The 23,531-nt window shown below is 46.7% G+C and overlaps 1 protein-coding gene across 1 annotated transcript in view; it reads left to right on the top strand.

Moving 5' to 3' along the window:
• LOC147443762 (Rubisco methyltransferase family protein) overlaps positions 1-23,259 on the top strand; it is a 50,454-nt gene extending 27,195 nt beyond the window's left edge. Inside the window, exons 2-12 of the mRNA XM_086526559.1 lie at positions 7,324-7,487; positions 7,564-7,647; positions 7,733-7,790; positions 21,028-21,081; positions 21,184-21,255; positions 21,348-21,428; positions 21,939-22,108; positions 22,301-22,403; positions 22,475-22,627; positions 22,784-22,921; positions 23,001-23,259. Of these exons, the coding sequence (XP_086382685.1) occupies positions 7,324-7,487; positions 7,564-7,647; positions 7,733-7,790; positions 21,028-21,081; positions 21,184-21,255; positions 21,348-21,428; positions 21,939-22,108; positions 22,301-22,403; positions 22,475-22,627; positions 22,784-22,921; positions 23,001-23,099 (1,176 nt within the window). The 3' untranslated portion in view covers positions 23,100-23,259. The remainder of the gene's footprint in view (positions 1-7,323; positions 7,488-7,563; positions 7,648-7,732; positions 7,791-21,027; positions 21,082-21,183; positions 21,256-21,347; positions 21,429-21,938; positions 22,109-22,300; positions 22,404-22,474; positions 22,628-22,783; positions 22,922-23,000) is intronic.
• The last annotated feature ends 272 nt before the right edge of the window (positions 23,260-23,531 follow it).

Here is a 23,531-nt window from a genome sequence, read left to right as displayed (position 1 = left end):
GTGCAGTCCCATCTGCACCAGATTCAACCTTGCTGATTTGCATTCATTCATCTCCAGATGCTTCGCACACTGTCTACAAGCTCCTCACCACTCACGTGCACTGACCCTTGGCTATGGGTTGGCTACTTGTACACCTGCTGGACAAGGATCTCAGGCACACTTAGGGTTGTTCAGCACATTTCCCACTTTAGACCTATTTTGGTCACATATTCCCCCATTATATTTCTAGGTCATTGGGCTATATCGAGGATTATTGCCCGGCCAGCCCCTATTCTCCTATATATAGGAGGGGGAGCACCCTCTTTCTCATTGTCTTGTCTCACACCATGTAGCTATCTGGAGTTATTGGGCTGCCAGCCTTTCCACCATCTGTCTCCTGTCATCTCTCTCTCTCTCTCTCTCTCTCTCTCTCTCTCTCTCTCTCTCTCTCTCGTGCCATTGTCTCTTTCTGTCTCTCACCTTCTGCTACACACTCTGACATGGTATCAGAGCTTCTAGGCTGAGGATTTGCCATCACAATCCCTTGGGAGGACCTTGCGGAGGATTTCATCGCGAAGAACTTCTTCATCTCCACCAACGTTTTCTCTTTGGAAACCTGCGTTTTTGCATGCAACACCTGCGTTCTGTAAACTATAGCTTCTTCGCACCTTTCCTCTGCCATCGCCCTCCTTCCAACCCCCATCGCCATCTTGCTGCCCCTCCTCTTCACCAATGTTTTTCAGCCAACAAAAGGCCTAGCATTTTTGCAAGAGGGCAGCCCCTTTTGGCTTTGCATTTCCTCACTTGCCTCAGCGTTTTTCAACCAGCTTTTACCCTTGCGTTTTCTGTTGCAGACGGGCAACCAGCAGCCTTTAGCATTATTTTGGGCAGGATAGCAGCAGCTTGACGAGCGTTTTTTCATTTTAGCCTCTACTTGCTGTGATCTTGGACAGCCGGAGACCCGCTCCTTGTCCCTTGGTCTTCTGTAACAAACTTGGCCACTCCAAGTCAAGATTCTACCGCAACACAGCAGAGATTCACTTCAAAACAGTTCACAGTTCACAATTGATTCGACACGGCCCGGCGGAGTTCCGTGCCTAGAGATATTGGCCCCGAAGACTAGCGCCCCTTTTGGTATGTCTTTTTGTATTAAATCTGTGCTCAAAGTACAAGGGAGTGGGAAGGTCTCACTCTCAGACTCTGCGTCCAGATGCTCTGAAGATTTGTAATTTTTTGGGTTGATCAATATAATATACGCACCACCGTGAGTTTTGCAAAAATAAAATAAAAAATTTATCTTACCATCTCTTGCTCTTCTACACTGAGTATTGAACTTGTAAGAGGCTAAAATCTCAGTTTTCAGCCTGCTGTCATAAAAGTACAGCAGCGAAATTTTGGTCATTTTTGCACCGAAATGACCTCTAATATGTCTACGAGTGGTGAGTCAAAGTCTCTCCTTGAAATAAAGAGATTTGATGGCTCTGGCGTTTACTTGTGAAAGGATAGAATGCAGGGAATCCTATTCTTGAAAGATTGCGATGATGCACTTTTGGAAGTGACTATGGTCCACGGATGCTTCTTATTGTGGACCCCCTGGAGAGTTTCTTGCTCATTGCATTACTCGGTCTAGTATTTACTGCCGTGATCAGACTGCTATTATTCATTGTCAGTTGAGAGTATGGGAGTCTGATCTTCACATCCCTCTTGGTTCCACTCAGTGCTTGCTTGAGGAGTGGCCTCAGGATGCATACCTCGCTGCTAGACAGACAGAGCTCACAGAGGAGATTCGTCGCGTACAGGATGCTAGGTCTGAGTTCACTCATCATGCTTCAGTATCTCATTGGATAGCTAAAGCTGATCGAATGAATAAAGACTTCTTCGTTGCGCATAAAGAGCGCCCTACTGGCACCACCATTCGGACTTTGTGCGATGCTCAGGGGACACTACATATGCATCCTGATGTTATACTTGATATGTCTGCAGATTATTTTGAGACATTTTTCACTGCTGATGTATGCACTACTGAGGTTTTACTTGCCCGTGAGCAGATCTGGCATCATACGCGACACCGTTGTACAGACACTATGGCAGAGATCTTATTGGCACCCTTCACACTTGCAGAGCTCCATGTTGCTATAGAGAGCCTTGATCCATCCTCCTGTCCAAGAGAGGATGGCCTCACTAGAGCTTTCTTTTTGACATATTGGGATGTATTGCTTATACCACTGCTTCGCGGCTGTCAGGACATCTTTGCATCAGGATATATGCATCCGGATCTTTGTTCAGGTCTCATATCTCTTATTCCGAAGGGGGGTGACACCACTAGCTCCGACAGTGGAGACCTATTACCCTACTCCCTTCGGTCTATAAGATATTAGCGTTAATGATCAGCTATCGCTTGCGACCGTTCTTACCAGACATTATTCATACTTCTCAGACGGGCTTTGTCATGGATCGATGCATCCTGGATAATATCTTCACTTTTTATGAGGCAGTAGATTGGGCCAGATCATCTTCTGAGCCTCTCGCTTTTTTCATCCTTGACTTCGAGAAAGCATACGATCGTGTTGAGTGGGACTTTCTTGAAGGAACTTTAGCCAGGATGGGTTTCCCTTCGAGATGGATCTCAGGCATTTCCGCTCTCTTTAGGACTGCCAGCAGTGCTATTACTATTGGTGGCCGTGTCCGTCGCAGTTTTGAGCTTTCTCGATCTATCCGTCAGGGATGTCCTCTAGCAGCGTATTTGTATCTGTTTGTAGGAGAGACTATGTCCGACTTTCTTCGTGCTTAGAGTCATGCATTTTGTGGCTTGACCATGCCAGTACCTACAGCTCCAGACCTTATCGATCAGGAGTTTGCTGATGACACTATGCTCATGTTACGCTATTTGCTAGCTGCTCTTGATGCTATGCGGGAGGCCCTAGAGGTTTTTTGCATTGCTAGTGGCGCACACGTTAAATGGCATAAATCCTATGGGTTACTGGTTGGCAGTGATGACATACCTACTTGGGGGGTAGCTGATGGTTTCACATGGCTGCGACCGGGTCAGACATGCAGATATCTGGGCTTTCAGGTTGGATTCGATGTTACCTCTCAGCAGCAATTTGCACCCGTACTACAGTCTATTCGCAGGAAGCTATGCCATTGGTCTTCACGTCATCTGTTGTTGGCTGGCCGTGCATTGGTCGCCAACCAGGTCATTCTGGCCACAGTATGGTATACTGCTTCTTGCTGGATGTTACACTCTGGTGTGAAAGTTCCGCTCCGCTGCTTAGTGCGGAACTTTTTATGGAGTGGCACAGATGGGACTACTGATACTCGTGCTCGAGTTCGCTGGTCCACGATTATTCGTCCTAGGTCAGAGGGAGGCCTTGGCATTATTGATCCAGAGTTACAAAGCCGCGCCCTTCTTACCAAGATTATTGTTCGGGGTCTTTTTCCCGGACAAGAACCTTGGAAGATGCTTCTTCGAGCCGCTCTTTGCGCAGTGACTCCACGACTCGGCACTAGAGATGGTCATACTTGGCAGACAGGGTATCGTTTTCTCTTTACTGATGCCCCCTCCATCGCCTCCCTCTCACCCTTCATCCGATCGCTCCTTCAGATTTGGGTTTCCATGCGACGGGCTATCATACGATCACCTCCCTCATGTCGTGAGGAGATTGAGCGCCAGCCTCTCATTTGGAATGCTGCAGTTCTTGATTCTTCGGTTGATCCACCCCGTCAGCTTGGAGAGAGGACTCACATTGATTGGGCTGCCTGGGACACTGGCCCTGCTGCCTCTATGCGGTTGTTTCATGAGACACGTATGCTGGATGCTGATTTTGTGGCAGCACATTATGACATTGGTCGCGGGGTGACAGACAGACTTCTTGAGATTGATTCCGCCGTTCCTTCACAGTGGGATGCAGTCATGAGAGGCACGGTTCAGATGCCTCCCCATTGTGGCTGGGAAGGGCTCTTTGCTCAGAGCACTCTCTTATTAGCTTGTTTAGACACCATGCTATTCACAGTTGATACTGACCAGTCTTAGGGGATTCATGCTAGATTGACATATAATGCCACCTCTCCGCACCTTTTCCTTCCCGGAGCTCGATGGGAGGCCATCAGAGTAGTTGGCTCCTGCGGGAAGCGTCGTTGTGTTGACCCTCGTTTCGCTTCCGTTGATGCTGCACTTTGGAGGCTTTGGGTGTGGGAGGGTCGTGCCCTATCTCAGCTTTATTGGGACCCAGGCGAGTGGCATTGGCCTCACTCTGACCCCACTGGTGCACCTGTATCCTTCTTTGAGTACACTGTCAGGATTGGACGGCTAGCATTGATGAGACAGCAGCCAGAGCAGCCCACTCGTATGCGTTTCTGGTTACATTCAGGCCTCTCCCATGCCTATCTGCAGCAGTTTTGGTCCGCCATCTGGGATTTACATGCGGCTCATCGTATTTCTTTTTTCATGTGGATGATTGCACATGCTGGACTTCCAGTTGGGACTTGGCTAGCTACTATGGGTCATGATCCGTTATGTACTCGCTGTCCTTTGCGACTACTTGAGTCACCTGCACATTGTCTTTGGTCATGCTCAACTTCCCATGTAGTATGGCTTGCAGTTTGCTTTCTACTTAGCAGAGTAGGTGTTCAGCATGGATTTCTTACTTGGGGATCTGTCTCATGGTTGATGCCGATGCCCGGCCCCCATCTTTTCTACGAGGGCTCAGACACAGATCCAGCCTTTATGCTCACATCGGCTGGTTATCGGCGAGGTACTTTGTCTATGCTACCACAGATTGCTTGGCAGGGGGATTCTCAGACACATGATGAAGTTTTTCCAGTCATCACTAGTATTACACTATGGAATGTTTGGAGAGCTCGTTGTCTCCACATTCTAAGTGCGGCTCCACAGCTCCTTCAGGATACCCTCACTGCCATTTGGCTGGACATCATTCATACCCTGATTTGGCAGTGGGATTCTTCCTTAGGTACATCTCGAGCAGCCGAGGCTCGCCGATTTGCCTTCCTTCGGCGTTGGGCACGATCCCCACTCTTCTCCACACTTACAGGTGGCCAGATTACATGGCATTATGCCCCTCCTCCGTGGTTTCTTCTCCACTCATCACACCGACCACCATGAGATTGTTCTAGTTGAGTTGTCACTATAGTGGCTCTCCTCCTTACATTCAGCTTGTACACCCCACGTGATAGGCTATTTTGGCATCCGCTGGGGATTATATTGTACTCAGTAATATACAGCCTTGACTTTTTCCGCGAGAGAGAGAGAGAGAGAGAGAGAGAGAGAGAGAGAGAGAGAGATGAAATGAAATGATAAATTAACGTCTACAAAAGGCCAAAAAGACCTATGAGACCAACTGATTACAATGATGAGTCTAGTACCAAGTCTGGGTACAAACAAAGAAAACTACAAACCTAAAACTGAGATAGGAGTGCTACTGACTCCTATGGGGTGGCTGGTAGGCTGAGCAATGGTATCATGCCACAAAGGTACAAAGTGGGGATAAGTGTCACCATGATACAATATAGCAGTAGCATGAAGCCTATCCTGATCGACACTCTGGGTGTCGTGCTAGAGTCCTGTGGATCCTCTGCTGTAATCTCCGCCAGTGCTGCATGGCTCCCCTCCTCAGTCGCGGTCGTCTCGATCTCCCCAACTCCATAGCTCGGTCAATGAGAGTACTGCTGGTGTGTGTGTGGGTGGGAACCGAGCTCTGTGATGGTGGTGTCGCCTCTGCCTCTGTGGTACTCAGACTGAAGAAATCTGAGATGCGTCTCTGGGGCTGTCTCTGTCTATGCCCTCTCAATAGAGAGTTTCTGTGTCTCTGTATCTCAAGTAGAAATAATCCGAGACATCTCTGATCCTGATATCTCATGACTCTATCTAACGAGTCAAAACCATCTCTGAATAAACAATGAAAGCGTCCCCGTATCTCATAGTAGACTGTGCAGTGGCATATGTAGTGAAACTCCGTCTTTGGCTCTGCATGGCATAGCTGACATCGTACTGTCTGCTGGTATGCCTCTGAATCTACCTATCTCAATCCCAAGCTGGTGTGAAGATGTGCGAATCTATGGCACATCGTAACCCATGAGATAGATGTGTGTCCATGTAGCTGGGCCGTCTGACAAATCCGTCTGTCGTGAGTTGGAGAAGATGCTCTCTATAGAAATCCCTCTTCGTACCCAACTCCCGTGATGGCTCTATCCATATCCTCCTGCTATCAAGCTGGATAAGATCCTGCCAAATGAGTCTAGTAATCTCCATCCGTGTAAGAGCCAAAGATGGTGCATCAAGAGAATACTGGAAAGGGGGCAGCCTGTCCATGCTGAAACCATGCCTGTGAAACCATGAGCTCATCTGTGCATACCAACATGATGTATCTCCCTGTAATGCCAGCTGTCTGGATGACTCAAGAGCAAGCCTAGCATATCTGTCCCTGGTGGTGTCCCATAAGCTGTGTACAAATGATACTGATCTGGTGAGTGCCTCAACCTCCATAGGTGGGGCAGCCAGCTCCGCTCGTATGATGTCATGTGGAACTGAGGCCTTGGCTCTAATCAGCCTAGAAATCATAGATACCAAGGGCCTCTCCATATTACTCCATCCAGCACTGTCAACAGACGGTCCCCAAACCTGAACCCCGTAGTGCATAACTGAAGCGACCAAAGTGTCGAAGAGCCAGAGCTTTGTTCGAGGTTCCTGGAACTGAACCTGTGAACAAATCCTCTCTAAACCGCCTAGGGCTGCTGGCTCTGCTCTACTTCGACAAGTTTGGAGTGCCAGAGAGTGGGCCCTAGTTACAAATTTAAAGACCCCTTGGCCTTGAAAAGCATAAACATGTTTGGAGTGCAAGAGAGTGGGCCCTAGTTACAAATTTAAAGACCCCTTGGCCTTGAAAAGCATAAACATGAAAAGCTTCCTGCCCCAAAAGCATCTGGCCCAAAACTGACGCCAAATGCCGAGTTCGTGTTTTGCGGAAGTCCGTAGAGTGCCACATCAACCTGTCAGCATGATTTGTGGAGCTGTCCGTACAGCATGTGCCACTTCAGCAGCTACGCAAAAACCTGATTGTTCAGCCACGCCAGCAGATTTTAAGGTTTTATGATTTCTTGATCACCTTGTCCATAAGTTGGAGTAACTTTAGGTTCTCTAATCCCCAAGGGGTGTTGTGCCACGTTACTCACTTGTGACAGAAATACACACTGGAAGTATGTGGGTGTGTTTGTGTGTATACATGCACGGTAGAAGTTTTTGAGTTAAAAGTACACAGTGTGTCCCAAGACTAGATGGTTGCCTATGTAGTGCTTTAACCTGAATTTGAGTCTTCTCCTCTACCTCAGGAATGGACCTGTTCTCAATCTCGGTTGTGCCTATCAGCTGAAGATGTTCCAGATTGGCCCTTTCTTGCCACATATCTAATCAGTGAGGCCAGTAAGGGTAAAGACTCTCCATGGCATCCATATTTTTCCGCCTTGCCAAGAAAGCCAGAGTCTATCCTTCTTTGGTACATTCTCTGCCAAGCACTGTTATGCTTTGGCTTCAATGAAAATCAAAATTCAAATATATTTTCTTTTGGGCAGGTCCGAAACAGAGGTCAGGAATTACTTGTTCGCTTCATCGATCATCAACCAAGCCCTCGAAAGGATTGCCGAAGTGGAAAACACGTAAGTTACTGTGAACATGGGAACTTACAAAATCTTTACTTTTGGGGAGTGTTTGCATCTTTATTTTTGTTTCTTTGGAGAACAGGTTTGCCAGCTTAGACTCTTCAATTTACAAAAAACATCCAGACCTATTTCCAAGCCAGGTACGGATTTCTTATTTAACTAGATACGAGCATTAATTTTGATAATGTTTTGTCGCAGTTATCGGGCGTTCTTTGAACTAAAGGGATCAATTTCAGATGCAAGTCTTTTGTCTCTGTCTTGATATTTGTGCTCTTCATCATTTAATAGTTCCTTCTTCAAGTGTCTTGCTCCTCTGCAGGAGAGCATATTATACTCTGTGGCCTCCTGGCTCTGTGGGAAACCTGCCTCGGGAGTCTGTATGGTCCTGTTGCTCTGACTCTGTGGAGGAGACGAATGATCTGGAAGAGATGGACTTCACTGAAGTAGAGGCACACAGCTCTGCCTTCAATTTACCGTGTGGTGTTGAGGGTTTGCTGCGAATCATTAGTGAGAACAGAAAAAATGTGAGGTCTGTCTAGTATGCTCCATGAAAGCGTCGATAGGCCTGGTGTTGGACTTGGGCTATATACATCACTGCAAACAGCACCTATGACCTGGGTGTCAAAGGGCCAGCAGTTCTTGCATGGCTCCCGATAGTGTACTTGGTGGCACTGCCTCCCAAGCATGGCCAATTAAGCAGTTGCTCGTGTCAACAAACACCTGTAACATGGAGATCCCTGTCCGACTGGTATACATATAAAGTAGAGACCTCTATCTGACTACCCTCACAGGTGTAGACAGACTGTCTCTGTACCTGGGTTGAGGTGTGGAAGATCATAATCTCAGATTTTTTTTCCCGAGAAAAAGATCCTTCTATTAGTTAATAAAACCTGCCCATAGGGCTACAAACCACCTCTACTAGAGAGGGCTACATCAAAAGCATGGGGAGACTCTCCCAGTGAGTGAATAAATTATGTACAATGAGGCTAATCACAAAATGGGAAGAGGAAAGAGCCACACAGGTGGCCGGTAATGCCATCTGGGCATACCCTGGACCATGGTGAAGAAAGGCCCTGGGCGCCATAGTCACAGGAAAGCCTCTCTGGGCTCCCGCATGCGGTCGTAGCTGCCCTGAAGTCTCTCGAACTGACCCCTTAGAGTGTGAATCAGCTCTGGCCAAAAGTCACGAACAGTCTCCGCCGGTGGAACAGGGCGAGCCTCAAAGATGTGGAAGCAATGTGCCCGCCAAATGAACCAGAGAGTTCTGCCACAGAGGAGCTCCCAACACACCTCTGTCTCACTGCACCACTCCTGGGGGGTAAGCTCTGTGGTGGCAGGCTGAGTTGTAGGACGAACCCCCTGGATCACTATCATCCTGCTAGTAGAGGCTAGCTCAAAATGGAGCGCAGGGCCCATGAGGGTGGACCAGGCTGCAACACCCCAAGTGTATTGTCACGCTGTGGAAAGAGCTGGCATCAGTAGAAGAACCTGAAGCCAAACCTGCTGTGCCATGGGGCAGTCCCACAGATAGTGACACTGACTATCCAAAGGATGGTCGCAAGCTGCACAGGCTGTCAAAAAGCCATTATGTACTAGCCAACTCCCCACTGTTGTAGCTCTGTGTGCAACTAGCCACTGGAACAAAGTAACTCGCCTCGGCTGTCTGGATCCCACAACCGCTCCCAAAACTTTGACAAGAACTCAGTTGTTAGACCCTCCTCCTACCAATGAAGCGCTGCAGGAGGACGAGTCTCTCTCCATGCTGCCAGTATGTGGCGTCCCAATCGAACAGTGTATTGAAAGAAGGGGATCCCAGGGTGATCGGCTTAAGAAAAGGGGTCTCTCCAAAACCACTCTCCAGGGTCCCACTGCACTCGTGCCAGAGGGCAGCTCTCCCAAGCCCAAAGCCGCCAGTGTCCCGTCTCAAGAAACGTTGAGTGAGGATCTATGACACAAGTCCTCCCACAGATGCCAACTACTCGTATCCTCTGAAAACAGCACTCTGCACCCTGTGGAGCCTCTACTGAGATTCTGTGTAGACGACCCTCTCCCTGGATCTTAAAAAACATGGGGGTACGGACGCCGAGCAAGCACGAACTCCGATGAGGAACTCCGATGAGGATCTCCGATCGTGTGAAAGCCCCTATCCATCTGGGAGCTGCTGCCTCCAGAGGGGTGAGCCAATCAGCTAGTACAGCCTTGGTAATGTCTTGGCACATGCTTTGCACCCCTCTCATGCCTCATAGCTAGATGCTTTGTGTCTCCTGGGGCAAACCTGAGAATTGAAGCCAGTCGCCAAGAGTGCGGGCTGGGCCCTCTGCCATGGGACCCCAAGAAACATGAGGCCCACTACCAACCAGGTGGTCTCTCTGAGTGCTAACCATGGGGTTCCAAACCAGGGGCTGTCTCAAGCGCTCCTCCGTGCAAGTGGGCCGGTGCTACCCTAGGCCACTTAGTTGCTCCCAAGACCGAAGCAGGTTCGCAGCAAACTGATTCTCCAACCTCCTTCTCAGATCAGCCCTGCGCATCTCTGTAAAGATCCACCTGATGGAAGGGCTCCAAGGGCCTCCTGTATGAGGGACTCGATCTCGAAGCCGGTGAAGCAGCAATTCCTTTCAAGGCTCCTCCCGTGGAAGCAGTCCTCTGACAACAAGCTTCCCAAGAAGGGTTCTGCTCTGCTGTGCTGGGTCTATGATCCGAGGCCCCCCTTGAGAACATGGTAAGGTGATGACCTCCCAGGCTACTTTGGCCCGGGTTGACTGGGTGTCGCGCCCTGACCAAAGAAAGTTCATGATCAGCCTCTCTACCTGGTGATACAGGAGCTCGAGAAGATCTAGCAAGACGTGTTGTAGCACATCGTAGCCAACAACACCTGGTTGGCCACTACAACTCTGCTTGCCAAAGAGAGTCGTGTTGAGCTCCAATGCAGCAACTTCCTCCTAATGGAGAGGAGGAGGGGAGCAGGTTGCTGCTCAGGGAACAAGTCCAAGCCAACCTGACAACCCAAATAGCGAATCGTAGTCCTTGGGAGAATCCATCTAAAACCCTCACCTGGCGACCAATTAGGAGTAGGAGCACTGCCAACCCAGAAAGCTATTGTCTTCCTCCAGTTGATGAGTGCTCCTGATGCACAACAAAACACCTCAAGGGCCTGCTCACACATGTGGAGAATGGCCTTGTGGCCCTCCAAGTACAAGACTGAGTCGTCAACAAACTCAACGTCAAGTAGCTCATGTGTCCTAATAGGGAGCTCGAGACCACGCAAGCCAACGTGCTGAGAAGTCAAGAATCTGCTCATCGCCTCAGCATAGAACAAAAAAGGAAGGGGGACTAGAGGGAAATTGTGTCTGTCCGAATGCCTGAGCATGAAGCGTTCCCCTCTTCCCCTTGCCAAGAGCACCTGATTATGTGCACGCCTGTAGAGAGCTGACACACCTCTGATCCAAGCATTTGAGAAACCCATCCTGTGTAGAGTGCCCTCTAGGAAGTCCCAGTTAACTCTGTTGTAGGCCTTCTCAAATCGAGGAGGAGTATCACCAGATCCTCTCCACGGAGACGCACGAGGCAGACGCCTACGAAAAAGTGAAGATGTTGTCAAGGAGAGTAGTATGCATCCTGCTCTCTGCATGCATCCTGACGCTCTGGCTGAGTCTCAACTGACAACAGAATGCGGTAAAAGTCAGTAGCAACTACACACATATCCTCAGGCTCTGAAGCAACCGACCCGTCGGGTCTCCTCGATTGTCCGAACCTCGTGTGCGCATGGTGTGGCCCCACCGTCTCAAAAAACTCCCTAGTAACTGTGTCACCACCTCGGCCCAATGAGATGCCCGTCGATGGAAGGTAAACTCATGCTGCCGCTCCTCAATGCTAGCCACCTCGTGTCTAGCGTGCTACATTTGCTTCTCCAACCAAGGATTGTCTGGATGCTGCTCCTACACCCTCTGCAAGGAAGCAATGCCTCGTCAAAGATGCTGCTCCTCCTCCCTTGATGTAGCCAAGCGAGGTGCAGACTCCTAGGGGTAGAAGCGACTGAGCTAAGCCAATCCAGAGGCCACTCTGCCAGCAGGGGTTTCTTGCATGTCCGAACGCTCTGTCCAAAGTGCCTCCACTCGTTCTCTAAGCTCTGGATCCAGCAAGATCCTCTAAGGGATGCGTACCATCGCACCCTCACTCCTTTGTTTGTCTGTCACGGTGAGAATCACTGGTACATGGTCGGAAAAAGTAGTCCTTGCCAGGATGCAAACAGATCCCCCCATGTCACAGATGCGGTCACTGGTGTAGAAGCAATCTCTCTGAGATAGATTCACTCCTACTCTGCGGTCAGAGCGAGAGATAGAAAAGCTGTCTGGGGGCCTCACAAAGCTTGAGTGCTGCCAAACATCAGAAACCCTCAAAGTCATGCATAGACACTCCCAAGCTGCCAACTCAGCCCCGTGCACAGTAGCATGGCCACCTCCAATCCTGTCAGAGGGAGCCTCCAACATGTTGAAGTCTCCCCCAATACACCAGTGCACTGCATGCAACAAAGACTCTGCAATATGAGACCAAAACTCTGCTCGTGCACTTGCCACATTGGGCGCATATATGTTCAGGAAACCCATGAGGGAACCCTGAACTTGCAAAGTAATCCACTGAGCCCTGCCTGGCACAATAATACCTCGGCCCACAATGGCCTGTTGCCATGAATCCGCAATAGTCACCCACCCTTCCCTGGATACCTCCAGGTCCAAATGTAGCTGACCAAAATGTCTCATAGAGACCACACAAAATCTGACTACATCTTCTAATGCGGCTCTCACAGAGATGATACTCTTGTAGCATAAGAAGATCAATCTTACCACCCACAAGGCATCGTTGAAGCTCTTGACGCAACCGACCACTCTGCCGCTGAAACTGGGGTCCTCCTAATCCCTGCACATTCGATGAGACGATGCTCATGGAGTTAGTGAGAGAAAATAGATGCTGCAACATCAGCCATGATGAGCGCGCGGCGGTGTGTGCAAGTGATAGAGCACGCGAGGAAATGCAGAGTGTGTACCTTGCAGAGGAGGCACTATGTTGCAGAAGGGAAGCGCTAGCAGAACGAAGAGGGAGAGAGAGAGAGCTCACGTTTTTGGGGAAAACTCAATAAGTGAGTTTCGGGTTTTCCCACTTTTATTATAAGTGACCTTTAAAAAATGTGTCCAGGTTCAATATGAACCTGAACAAAGTATAAAAATGTACAAAAAGGGGTTATTTAGGCCTTTAACCCAACAACCTCCCACTTAAAGGCATAAATGATGCCTTTAAGTTAACCAACTCCCACCAGCTGTATGCAATGCTCATGTTGAGCTTTAGCAAGACTCTTGGTGAGAACATCTGCAGGGTTATCCTGTGTATGGATCTTAGTCAAGCTGACTAGACCATCCTCCAATACTTGTCGTATGAAGTGGTACCGCACATCTATGTGTTTGGTACACGCATGAAACATGGCATTTTTGCTAAATAGATAGCACTCTGGCTATCACAACCCAACACGGGTGTACGAGCAGGCATGCCAAGTTCTTTTGCAAGTTTGCCCAACCAAATGGCCTCTTTTGAAGCCTTTGTGGCTGAAATATATTCAGCCTCAGTAGTACTCAATGCCACAATTTTCTGTAACCTAGAACACCAAGAGACTGCACCACCAGCAATGGCAAATACATATCCAGTGGTAGATTTCCTGGTATCCATGTCACCTGCCATGTCTGCATCACAATATCCCTGCAACCTTAAGTCACTTTTGCCATAACAGATACACTTTGATTGTGTACCTTTCAAATATCTCAGAATGCATTTGACAGCTTCCTAATGCGCTTTGCCAGGATTCGACATGTATCAACTAACAACTTCCACTGCATAAGCAATGTCGGGACGAGTGGCAACCATAGCATACATAAGAGAACCACAAGTTGATGCATAAGAGATTCCCTTCATTGCTTTCAATGCCACCTCATCATTTGGGCAATCTGCTTTGCTAAGCTTAGTGTATGGAGGTAAAGGTACTCCAAGAGGCTTAGCATCGGCCATATTAAACCTGTCAAGTACTTTTGCAATGTACCTTTCTTGAGATAAAAACAACAATTTCAGCTTTCTATCTCTTTTAATACGCATGCCCAAAATATGCTGTGCATCACCCAAATCCTTCATAGCAAATGTTGAATTTAGCTTACGTTTCAGAGCATCAAGACTAGTCTTATCTTTCCCGGCAAGCAACATGTCATCAACATAGAGAACAAGTATGATGGGACTACCATCTTCATCCCTTTTCGTATACAAACAATGATTTGCATGGCTGCGTTTAAAGTCTTGAGACAGCATAAAAGTGTCAAACTTCTTATACCATTGCTGTGATGATTGTCTCAAACCATATAGAGCCCTTTTTAGTTTGCATACATGTTCATCACATGTAGGAACTACAAAACCTGCAGGTTGTTTCATGTATATGTCCTCTTCAATGTCACCGTGCAAAAACGCTGTTTTTACATCCATTTGATTCAATTCCAAATCAAGCACCGCAACGAGAACAAAAAGGACACGTAAGTTGTAAGCTTTACAACGGGAGAAAAGATTTCTTGAAAATCAATTCTTTCTTTCTGTGCATATCCTTTTGCAACCAATCTTGCCTTGTACTTGGGTTTTTCATCCACAATCTTAATCTTGTATAACCATTTGTTAGGAAGAGCCTTTCTCCCTTTAGGCAATGGCACAAGATCCCAAGTATCATTTGCATACAAGGATTTCATTTCCTCTTGCATTGCAAGCTCCCACTTACTGCTTGACTCACATGTCTTTGCCTCTTTATACGTAAGAGGCTCTCCCTCATCTGTCAACATAATGTAATGCAAAGAGGGATCATATCTACTCAGTCCGTCTTGGACGAGTAGACCGCACCCAATGATCCACATTATCCGGTTCTACATCAGGTGGCATAATAAAATCATCAACAATGGGCTGATGTACATCATTTTCAACACCATTTTCAGCATTGTTTCGTGGCTGCAAATGCCCTTCAGGAGTCTCAATTTGCTGTCCAACATCATCTGGCTCTAACACCACTGGATCATCTACATTTTCAGCCATACGTGGTGCATCCCGAGGGTCAAAAATAGGCCTAACAGGTGGCTGGTCATACTGAAATTTGACCCTTTTATGGTCATGCTTTGAGGCACAATTGTTTTGAAGCAGCCTTGCCTCATTAAAAACAACATCCCGGCTGTGTACAACTCTTTTGAGCTGAGGTAACCAAATCCTGTAACCCATTTCGCCTTCTTCACCATATCCCATGAAAAGACCTTTAATGGATTTGGCATCTAGTTTACTCCTTAACTCGGGTTTGACATGCACAAAAGCCTCGCAACCACAAATGCGTAAGTGATCATATGAAGCAGGCTTGCCAGACCAAACCTCTTCAGGGATGTCACCTTTCAAAGACATGTGAGGGGATCGATTGCATATATGCACTGCAGTTTTCAAAGCTTCTCCCCAAAATCCATGAGAGAGATTAGCTGTGGATAGCATGCATCTCACCCTTTCACAAAGTGTCCTATTGAATCTTTCAGCCACACCATTAGAAGAGGGGCTGTATGGCACAGTAAGCTTATCTTAATGCCCAAATTTTCACAAAATTTGTTAAATCCAGCACTTGTGAACTCCCCCCCATTGTCCGTACGCAAGCATTTTAGCTTTCTACCTGTTTGGGTGGTCACAAATGCATGAAATCTCTTAAACGTAGCAAAGGCTTCATCCTTAGATTTAAGCAAATAAACCCAAATTTTTCTAGAATGATCATCAACAAAGGAGACAAAATAGCATGCACCTCCCATAGACTTAGTAGACATGCTACATACATCAGAATGTACAAGATCAAGCACACAAGATTTACAAGAGACACCAGAGTAATAAGAACGCTTTACTTGCTTGCCATATTGACATTCATTACAAAAGTCAAGCTTTGTGTCTTTAGCATCAAGCTTGTTCAAAGTACAAAGTTTAGAAAGACCCTTTTGGCTCATATGGCCAAGCCTCTTGTGCCACAACTCCATGTGAGAGTTAATTTCAGCCAATGCAATAAACTTGCCCAACATGGCCTTTCCATGCATGCAGTAAAGTGTCCCTTTCTTTGTGCCCTTCACAATCAGCCTTGAGCCTTTAGTCATTTTCCATGATCCTCTCTCAAACAAGATGTTGTAACCATGCATATCCATCTGACCAACAGAAAGCGGACTCTTCTTGATTCCCGACACGTATCTAACATCATGCAAAACAAGCTCATTTGTGCCATCTATGGAGAGATGCACAGTGCCAATATCCTCAATGGAACATGCATGATTGTTTCCAAGGTATACATGGCCACGCTTGCCTGCATAAAAAGTAGAGAAACACTCCTTGATAGGAGTCACATGAAATGAAGCACCGGAATCAACAATCCAAGTATTGGATAATGCATCATTGACAGTCAACAAAGCATCAACAAGATCACTCTTGGTGATCTGCATGTCGTGTGAATGAACATTAAGAGAGGCATCAATGTCATAAGCATCATCATTTGACAAAGTGGCACACAAGATGTCCTCTACATCTCCTCTACATCTGACAGCTCCTCAATCACAACACTAGAAGCCACATTGGCCTTCTCTTTGTCCTTTGAGCTATCCTGTGCATCTATCTTGACTTCCTTCTTCTCTTTCTTTTTGTCTCCGCCATTCTTTTTCCATTCTAACTCGGCTTTGTAGTACTTGCAATCGGGTTTCTTGTGACCTTTCCTGCTACACTGATAGCAAGTCACATCACCCTTGCCTTTGCTGCCATTTCCCCTTTCCTTACTCTTACTCTTACTCCTTTGTGCATAGGCATTCTTCTTTTCTGTCCTGCCTCTAACCATGTTGGCAGAGCTGCCTCCCTCTCCACTTGCTTTCCTCCTGATTTTCCTCATTCAAGATAGAACCCCTAACACCATCAAAGGTCAAATTGGGGTTATTGGATAATGAAACCATCAAAGTTTCCCATGACTCGGGTAAGTTCATAAGCAAGAAGATAGCTTTCAGCTTATCATCAAAAGGAGGCAAGCCTGAATCCTGTAACTGCGACAAAGTACCTGCAAACAACGACAAGTGCTCTGCAGCGCTCTTGGACTCATCTAGTTGCATGCCAACAAGTTTTCGCATCAAATGCACTTGGTTGACAGGCGTCGTATTTTCATACATTCCCTTTAACTTCTCCCACACATCAAAAGCAGTTGTGAGACCTTTCACATCAATGACTGTCTCATCAGTCATGGCCATTTTAATGTATGTAACAGCCTTCCTGTTCAGGCTAACCCATGCTTCATCCGTCATATTCTGTGGCTTTACCTGTTCAAGCGTCCCTTCACAATCCTTAAGAAATAGGATTCTGTGGATCCTGTCTTTCCAAAGGTAGAAGCCTGTTCCATCGAACTTGCTAATCTCGAAGAGATTCTTCACATCCAAAGAAGATGAGGCCATAGTTGCACGAATAAAAGCGCTAATACGCTGAATTTTTGGGCAAAATGCGCAAAAACGAGAGTATAGTCTCACAGAGGTGTGCACTACAGCTCCAAATGGTCACAGGAGCAATTTGGGGCAAAATAGGTCGATTTGGGCACAAAAAACAATTTCTGAAATTTATGCGCAGGAAATTTCAGCTAGTGAATTTGTGGTCAAAAACAACAAATTTAGTTGTTTTTAGCCTCACAGAACATACGTAAGGCTAATGCACAGCCTTAAGAAGCATGTAAGAGCAAAAGTCCCAATTTGTAGCATCAAATTGCATAAAATTGAGCCACAAATGATCATATGTAGCCAAAATTGGTCAAAACGTGCGTAGATTGCATCAATTTGCATTTTCCCAATATAGTCGCATCATAAAAACACTTGCAAAAACCTACGTAAATCTGAAATTTGCTGAAACACCTATTTTAGGACCTGTTTTTCGGCAATTTCTGTGTTTTCGGGTAGCGGGGACTTAGCAAGTGTTCCCACACCTTAATACATCATTTGCAAAACCTGTATTTTTGCTGTCATAACCTGTAATTTGCTGATTTTGACCTAATTTCAGCCTGTTTTAGGTCAATTCCACTTGCCGGGAGCTCTCTAGTGTCCGGGGACGAGTCTTGTGGCGATGAAATTGCAAAATCTCGCGTGAAAGTTGACCTCCTTGGCTGAAAATCAGCGTTTGCAGGTTTGGGAGCAAACCCTAATTGGGCTCTGATACCGGTTTATGAGCGCGCGGTGGTGTGTGCAAGTGATAGAGCACGCGAGGAAATGCAGGGTGTGTACCTTGCAGAGGAGGCACTGTGTTGCAGAAGGGAAGCGCTAGCAGAACGAAGAGGGAGAGAGAGAGAGCGCACGTTTTTGGGGAAAACTCAATAAGTGAGTTTTGGGTTTTTCCACTTTTATTATAAGTGACCTTTAAAAAATGTGTCCAGGTTCATATTGAACCTGGACAAAGTATAAAAATGTACAAAAAGGGGTTATTTAGGCCTTTAACCCAACAAGCAAACCTTGCTATCTTAGAGGGCCGCTTGGATGGGGAATAATCCGCATCCAAGCGACCTCTAGACAAACGCAATTGAAGTAATTGTCCCACCCAGGCCCACGCCGAGCGTGTAGTCCGTAAGGCTTCATCCTCTGTCCATGAATCGTCATGTACAAATACATACCAAGGGGGGCTCTGAGTGTCAGAAAACAAGTGTACCACAATGTTCCTGCAACCTGCTGCATCCGGCGGCGGCGCACTAAACTTGTAAAGGCCAAAGTGTCTGTACCAGATTTGTCACTCCCAGGTCTCGTGTGTGGTGTGGGAACTCAATAGCTTGGACCTGGAGCCAGTGAAGAACTGTGTGCGAGCTTCCTCCAGGTCGAAAGAAGGGTCACCCAGAAAGCATGTAAAGCTATAGTCGATGAAGTCCCATCGTCTGCGAATGTCGAAGCTGGTCAAACCACGAGGGACTGCTGCTAAAGGAGAGGTCTGGACCCGAAGAGGCGTCCTCAGGTGGGGCTATCCCTCTCGAGCCATGCGACTCATAGCAAAAGCACTACCAAGAGATCGTCTCGCTGCGGATGTGTGTCCAGTCCCCTGCGTCTGAGGTGGAGTGTGGGATGGGTCGGGAGATGAGACTGAGGGCCCAACCAAGGCGGGAGGAGGGGGTGGGGGTGGGGGTGGGGGAGAAGGAGGCGGAGCGGAGGAGAAGGTTGGGGGGGGGGGGGGTGGAGCTGCGGTGGAGGGGGCCTCCGTAGAGGGCTCTTGCTCGAGGGGGTCAAAACGGTTCCCTGTCGGAACCCAATGCTACTTAGCTGCAGGAGGACGGCCACCAGAGGGGGCAGTGTGGTGAGCCTATCCTTGTCGACGGCAGCCGGGTACCTACTGCCAACCGTTAGTTGGTTGATCGCTGGCCTCTGTCGAGGTACCAGCTTGTGTGTCTTAGGCATTTGTCTGCTGGGCATGCTTAGCCTTGTGAGGCTGTGCATGCGTTGTGGGTCGAGATCTCCTGCGAGGACAGGCCTTCTCTAAGTGGCCCATTTGTTTGCAAATGAAGCATTGTTTCGGGAGTCGCAAATACTCCACCCTCTGGCGTAACCATCCCCCACTCACCCTAGGTAGAAGGACCACCTTCAAGAGAGAATGAGTGTCACGAACCAGGACACGAATTGAAGGCACACCGGCAGCCTTGGCTGCAACTGAAGCTACTGTGCGCAGGGTCTCCAAGACTCCTGATCTCGGAACCAATCCTGGAAAGAAGCGGTAAGTACTCCTCTGCAGGCTACGGAAGCAGACCGGAATAGGCAAGTCTGGGCAGCGTGAGGGGGAGGTAGAAGTGGCGGGGGGGAGGAGCAAGGGCAGCACAAGGGGGAGCAGTGAGGCGGGAGCAGCAGTAGTGAACATTCCAATTACACGGAAGTCTTGTAGTCAACTTTATACAACACTCTATCATAATCTCAGTATGAAGGTTATTTACGGGTGGAGTATTAAGAAGTCTAAGTAGTGGCTACTCTCAAAACCTCCAAACGCCGTAGGCTGTGGTCTTTGGAGCGTTTGGTTGTAATAGGCCTATATATCTCATTGCTCGGATCTTTTTAGGTTATTTAAGGAAGGAGTGATGAGGGAGTTGCTGAATAGCTCATGGCCTGGACCAAGATGGCTATTTGGGGATGGAGTGTTCATTAGCGACTATATGTTTCTATAATATGCATATGTGAGCATTTGTGTTGCATTGTGATGTGCTAACCACTGAATGTTCCTAATCGGGTGAGATTGCTTGGGTATGTAATTATTAGTGCATCAAGACACCCGCTACATATCACCGTGGTCTGGGTGTGATGGCTAATTTGGCTACACTAGAATATCAAGAGTTCTGATCTGGAATGAGAATATACTCCTTATTGGATAAGATTTTTCTAGGAAGCCAACGACTGAGAATATAAGAGCTCCAATTTGGAATGAGAAAATTGATTGTCCCTCAGATTTTTTTGAACTAACTTGAGTTGTTTTACAGATATACGGTAATCGCGGACGATTACTCTTCTTTCAGGAAGGGGGGGATGTCACAAACTGCTGACGTGTCAAGCCACTGAAGAAGAGAGCCATTTGCAGATCCCGGCGGAGGGGCCTAAACCCTAAGAGAAGAAGCAGTAGAAGAAGAAGAAGTCTTTACCAACTTATAGATCCTCGCCGAGTGGGTAGTTTTTAAAAGAAGTTTCCACCAACTTATGGGACTCCGTCCGATGGGGCCCAAGTACCCAAATTAAAGCAAAGACACACATACACACACACACACACACACACACACAACATTTTTGCGTAAAGGCTTGCTGATGTGGCACCTGTATGGACTGGCCATAAATTGTGCTGGCAGGCTGTACGGACACCGCATTCTGCGACTGCTGACGTGGCACCTTTACGGATTTCCGTATATTTCGCTGGCTGATTTCAGCGCAAGCTTTTGGGCGAGATGCTTTTGGGTGTTGTAGCTTTTCGTGTAACTGCTTTTGAGAGGCCAAGGGCCTTTAAATATGTGCCATGGGCTTAGTCCCTGGCACGTCTCCGCATGGGAGTGGAGAGGAGAGAGTACCGGCTAGTGCTGAGTTGAGCAATATAAAGAAATACCGAAAGGGGCGCCAGGGTTTGGGGCCAATGCTCTCTCGGGGTGGAACTCCGCCACTCCCCGTCTCGTGTGTCGTGCATCTCTTTCAGTTCAATTGTTTTGAAGCATCTAAAGACTGTTCAGTCGGTTCTTTTCCGTCGGCACGTGGTGCCAGTCCTGTTACAGTTTGCATTGACATCGATAAGTATGTTTACTTGTCCGACAAATGTAAAATCTTCCTCCATTTTTGGCAGTTTTTTAATGCGCAAAGCTTCAAGTGGGCCTTTGGCATTCTCTTTTCACGACTAGTAAGTTGAAACTTTTCTGTGATTTCCTTTTGGAAGCTTGAGATTTTGCTTTGCTGATTGAGTGTTTATCTTGTGACAAGTTTGTATGCTGTATCTCAGTAGGTGCGTCTGCAGTCACTAAATGAGCAGGTCGCTCTTGTACCTTGGGCTGATATGGTGAACCACAGCTCACAGGTAATTTGTGCATAGAGATGTGAAATATTTTTATCTGGCCAATGCTGGCATTGTATTGACACTTCAAGAAATCGTGTTTTGTTTTGTTGTAGGTGAAAGCATGCCTGGATTATGAGGCAGCATCAAAGACGATAATTTTAACTACAGACAAGGCATATCAGCCATCTGAGCAGGTACATTTCATATATGAAGATTTTTGGGTGTTATCAGTTTTTGACTTTGTTTATCTATAGAGGTTGAGCAGGATAACAGGCTAATAAACCCATATTCCTCCCATCTCAGCATGATTTTGCTACATGATATTTTTATGTGCACCAAAATGAGTTTTAGCTGTATTGACTGCCTATGTGGTGCTGATTTTTCTTCCAAGAGCATGTTGATTTTGGTGCCTTTTGATTTCTGAACTGGTGAATCAAGATTAAGTTGGGCACTCTCTCTGGGACCTCGACAAAGACAAAGAAGTTGCAGAACAGACATCTTATCTTGAAGCGTTTTGGAGCAATATGTGATGGTCTAGCCTTTTATAATGAACACAGGAAAATCTGTCCCTATATTCTGATTATTTGGGATATTGGGTTGTGCACCGACTCTTCATAAGAGTGATCAGTGTGAACTGTCTCTTCATTTTCTGTCCTGGTTTTGATGCTGAAGGGCTGAGAATTCAGCACATGATTCTTTCGCAGGTTTTTATTTCCTATGGAGACAAGTCAAAAGGCGAAATTTTACTATCCTATGGTTTTGTTTCTGCTAACGCGGATGGGATGGACTCCTTGGATATCTCTCTTTCTTTGAGTCGTGACGATGAAATGTTTGCAGCAAAGCAGGCAGCACTAGAAGAGCATGGACTTTCCTCGTATCCTGATCTGGGCTTTAGGAAGATGGGAATGAATATTTGTATGTTTGGCTGATGCTCATTTTTGTAATCGTTTTTTTGCGGGATACATTTCGCAGACTTTGCTCTTTGTTTTGCTTTCCTTTCAAGTGCCTATTTTTCCCCTTAGATTTTGCCGCTCCTATTTGTTTTGTGATCCTTGATTGACAAAAGTACTTGCAAATATCCAATTACCATCGGTGGAATACCTTCGCAACTTTTTGCGTTCTCTTACCTCATTGCTTGTCCATCAAGTTTGGAATCACGCTTTTCACAGGTATGCTTCTGAAGTACCATGCCTTTGCTCTGGTAAGAAATAGTTTCTCATCAGTCTTTTGCCAAATGCAGATGGCTGCAGCAGCTGCTTCCAAAGGTGTGACAAGGCTGGATGGATTTCGTCCTTTCACATTCGATGTTCCCCTGGATGTCGATATTCAAGCGTATGAGACAATTTTGAAGACTGTAGAGGCTTCTCTTGGAAAAATCTCCAGATTTTTAGGGGTAATACTTAGAAAGTTTCACTGGTTTTGGCAAATCAAGGCTATAAAATTTTTGCACAGCTACAAAAGCAGCCATCAGTCGCATTAAATTTTACTTGTGAGTGGGGTATAGGGCATGCTCTCAGTATAAAGAACTTTTTGCTGCTAATTGCTCCAGGAGAATGAAAAGATGAATGATGCGGGTATGCAGAAAGGCAACGACGGTAAGCTGGCCAGCCTAGGACTATCTGGAAAACTGAAGATGGCTTATACGCTGTGCGTCAGTGAGCAAAGGATTTTGCAGCGAGCTCAATATGTAGGCTTTCTTTCTGATCTCTTTATTAAGAAGCTGTGTTCTTGTACATTTACTATGGCTATCATGTCAATGTCATTAGATCCTCCGAAGCAAGCTGCGGGAGCTCCGTGCAAGAAAAGCATCCTCTGGAGAGGCAGGATCAGGCTTTTTGTATGGGCTTGGAAAGCTTTTCAAATAGATTTCTACCCTTGTTTTCTGCCATCAGATGGCATAAACAATTCTTGAATTATTTAGCGGTATGTGAAATTCTCTAAGGCAGAGGCTTTACATATGGAACAAGGTAAAAATTAATACCTCAATCCCTTTTCTGAAATGAAATTAGGAAATTCCCAGGGGTTTCTTTCTTTTTTAAATGTTATTAAAAGGAGTTCTGAAGGTTTAAGGTACTGATGCAAAGAGGCAAGGCAAGGCTTATCATGTGACCTTGTATAAGTAAAATTGGCAAATTTTGACAATATAGTTCATTTGTTCTGACCTCTGAAGGTGGGAGGTCAAATTGGTGAAATTTTTTTGAGAGACATGCACAAATGATGTCAAATCAAACAGTGATGATACAACAGGTTTGTAGCATTTCAGACTCCCGCATATGAGCTTTGCTTCAAAGAGCTCC

This window comes from Adiantum capillus-veneris, chromosome 13, assembly GCF_014529385.1.
Source record: "Adiantum capillus-veneris isolate H3 chromosome 13, ASM1452938v2, whole genome shotgun sequence".
Classification (NCBI taxonomy): Eukaryota; Viridiplantae; Streptophyta; class Polypodiopsida; order Polypodiales; family Pteridaceae; genus Adiantum; species Adiantum capillus-veneris.
The sequence above is the reverse complement of the archived record's forward strand: the minus strand, read 5'-3'. Positions and strand labels throughout refer to the sequence as shown.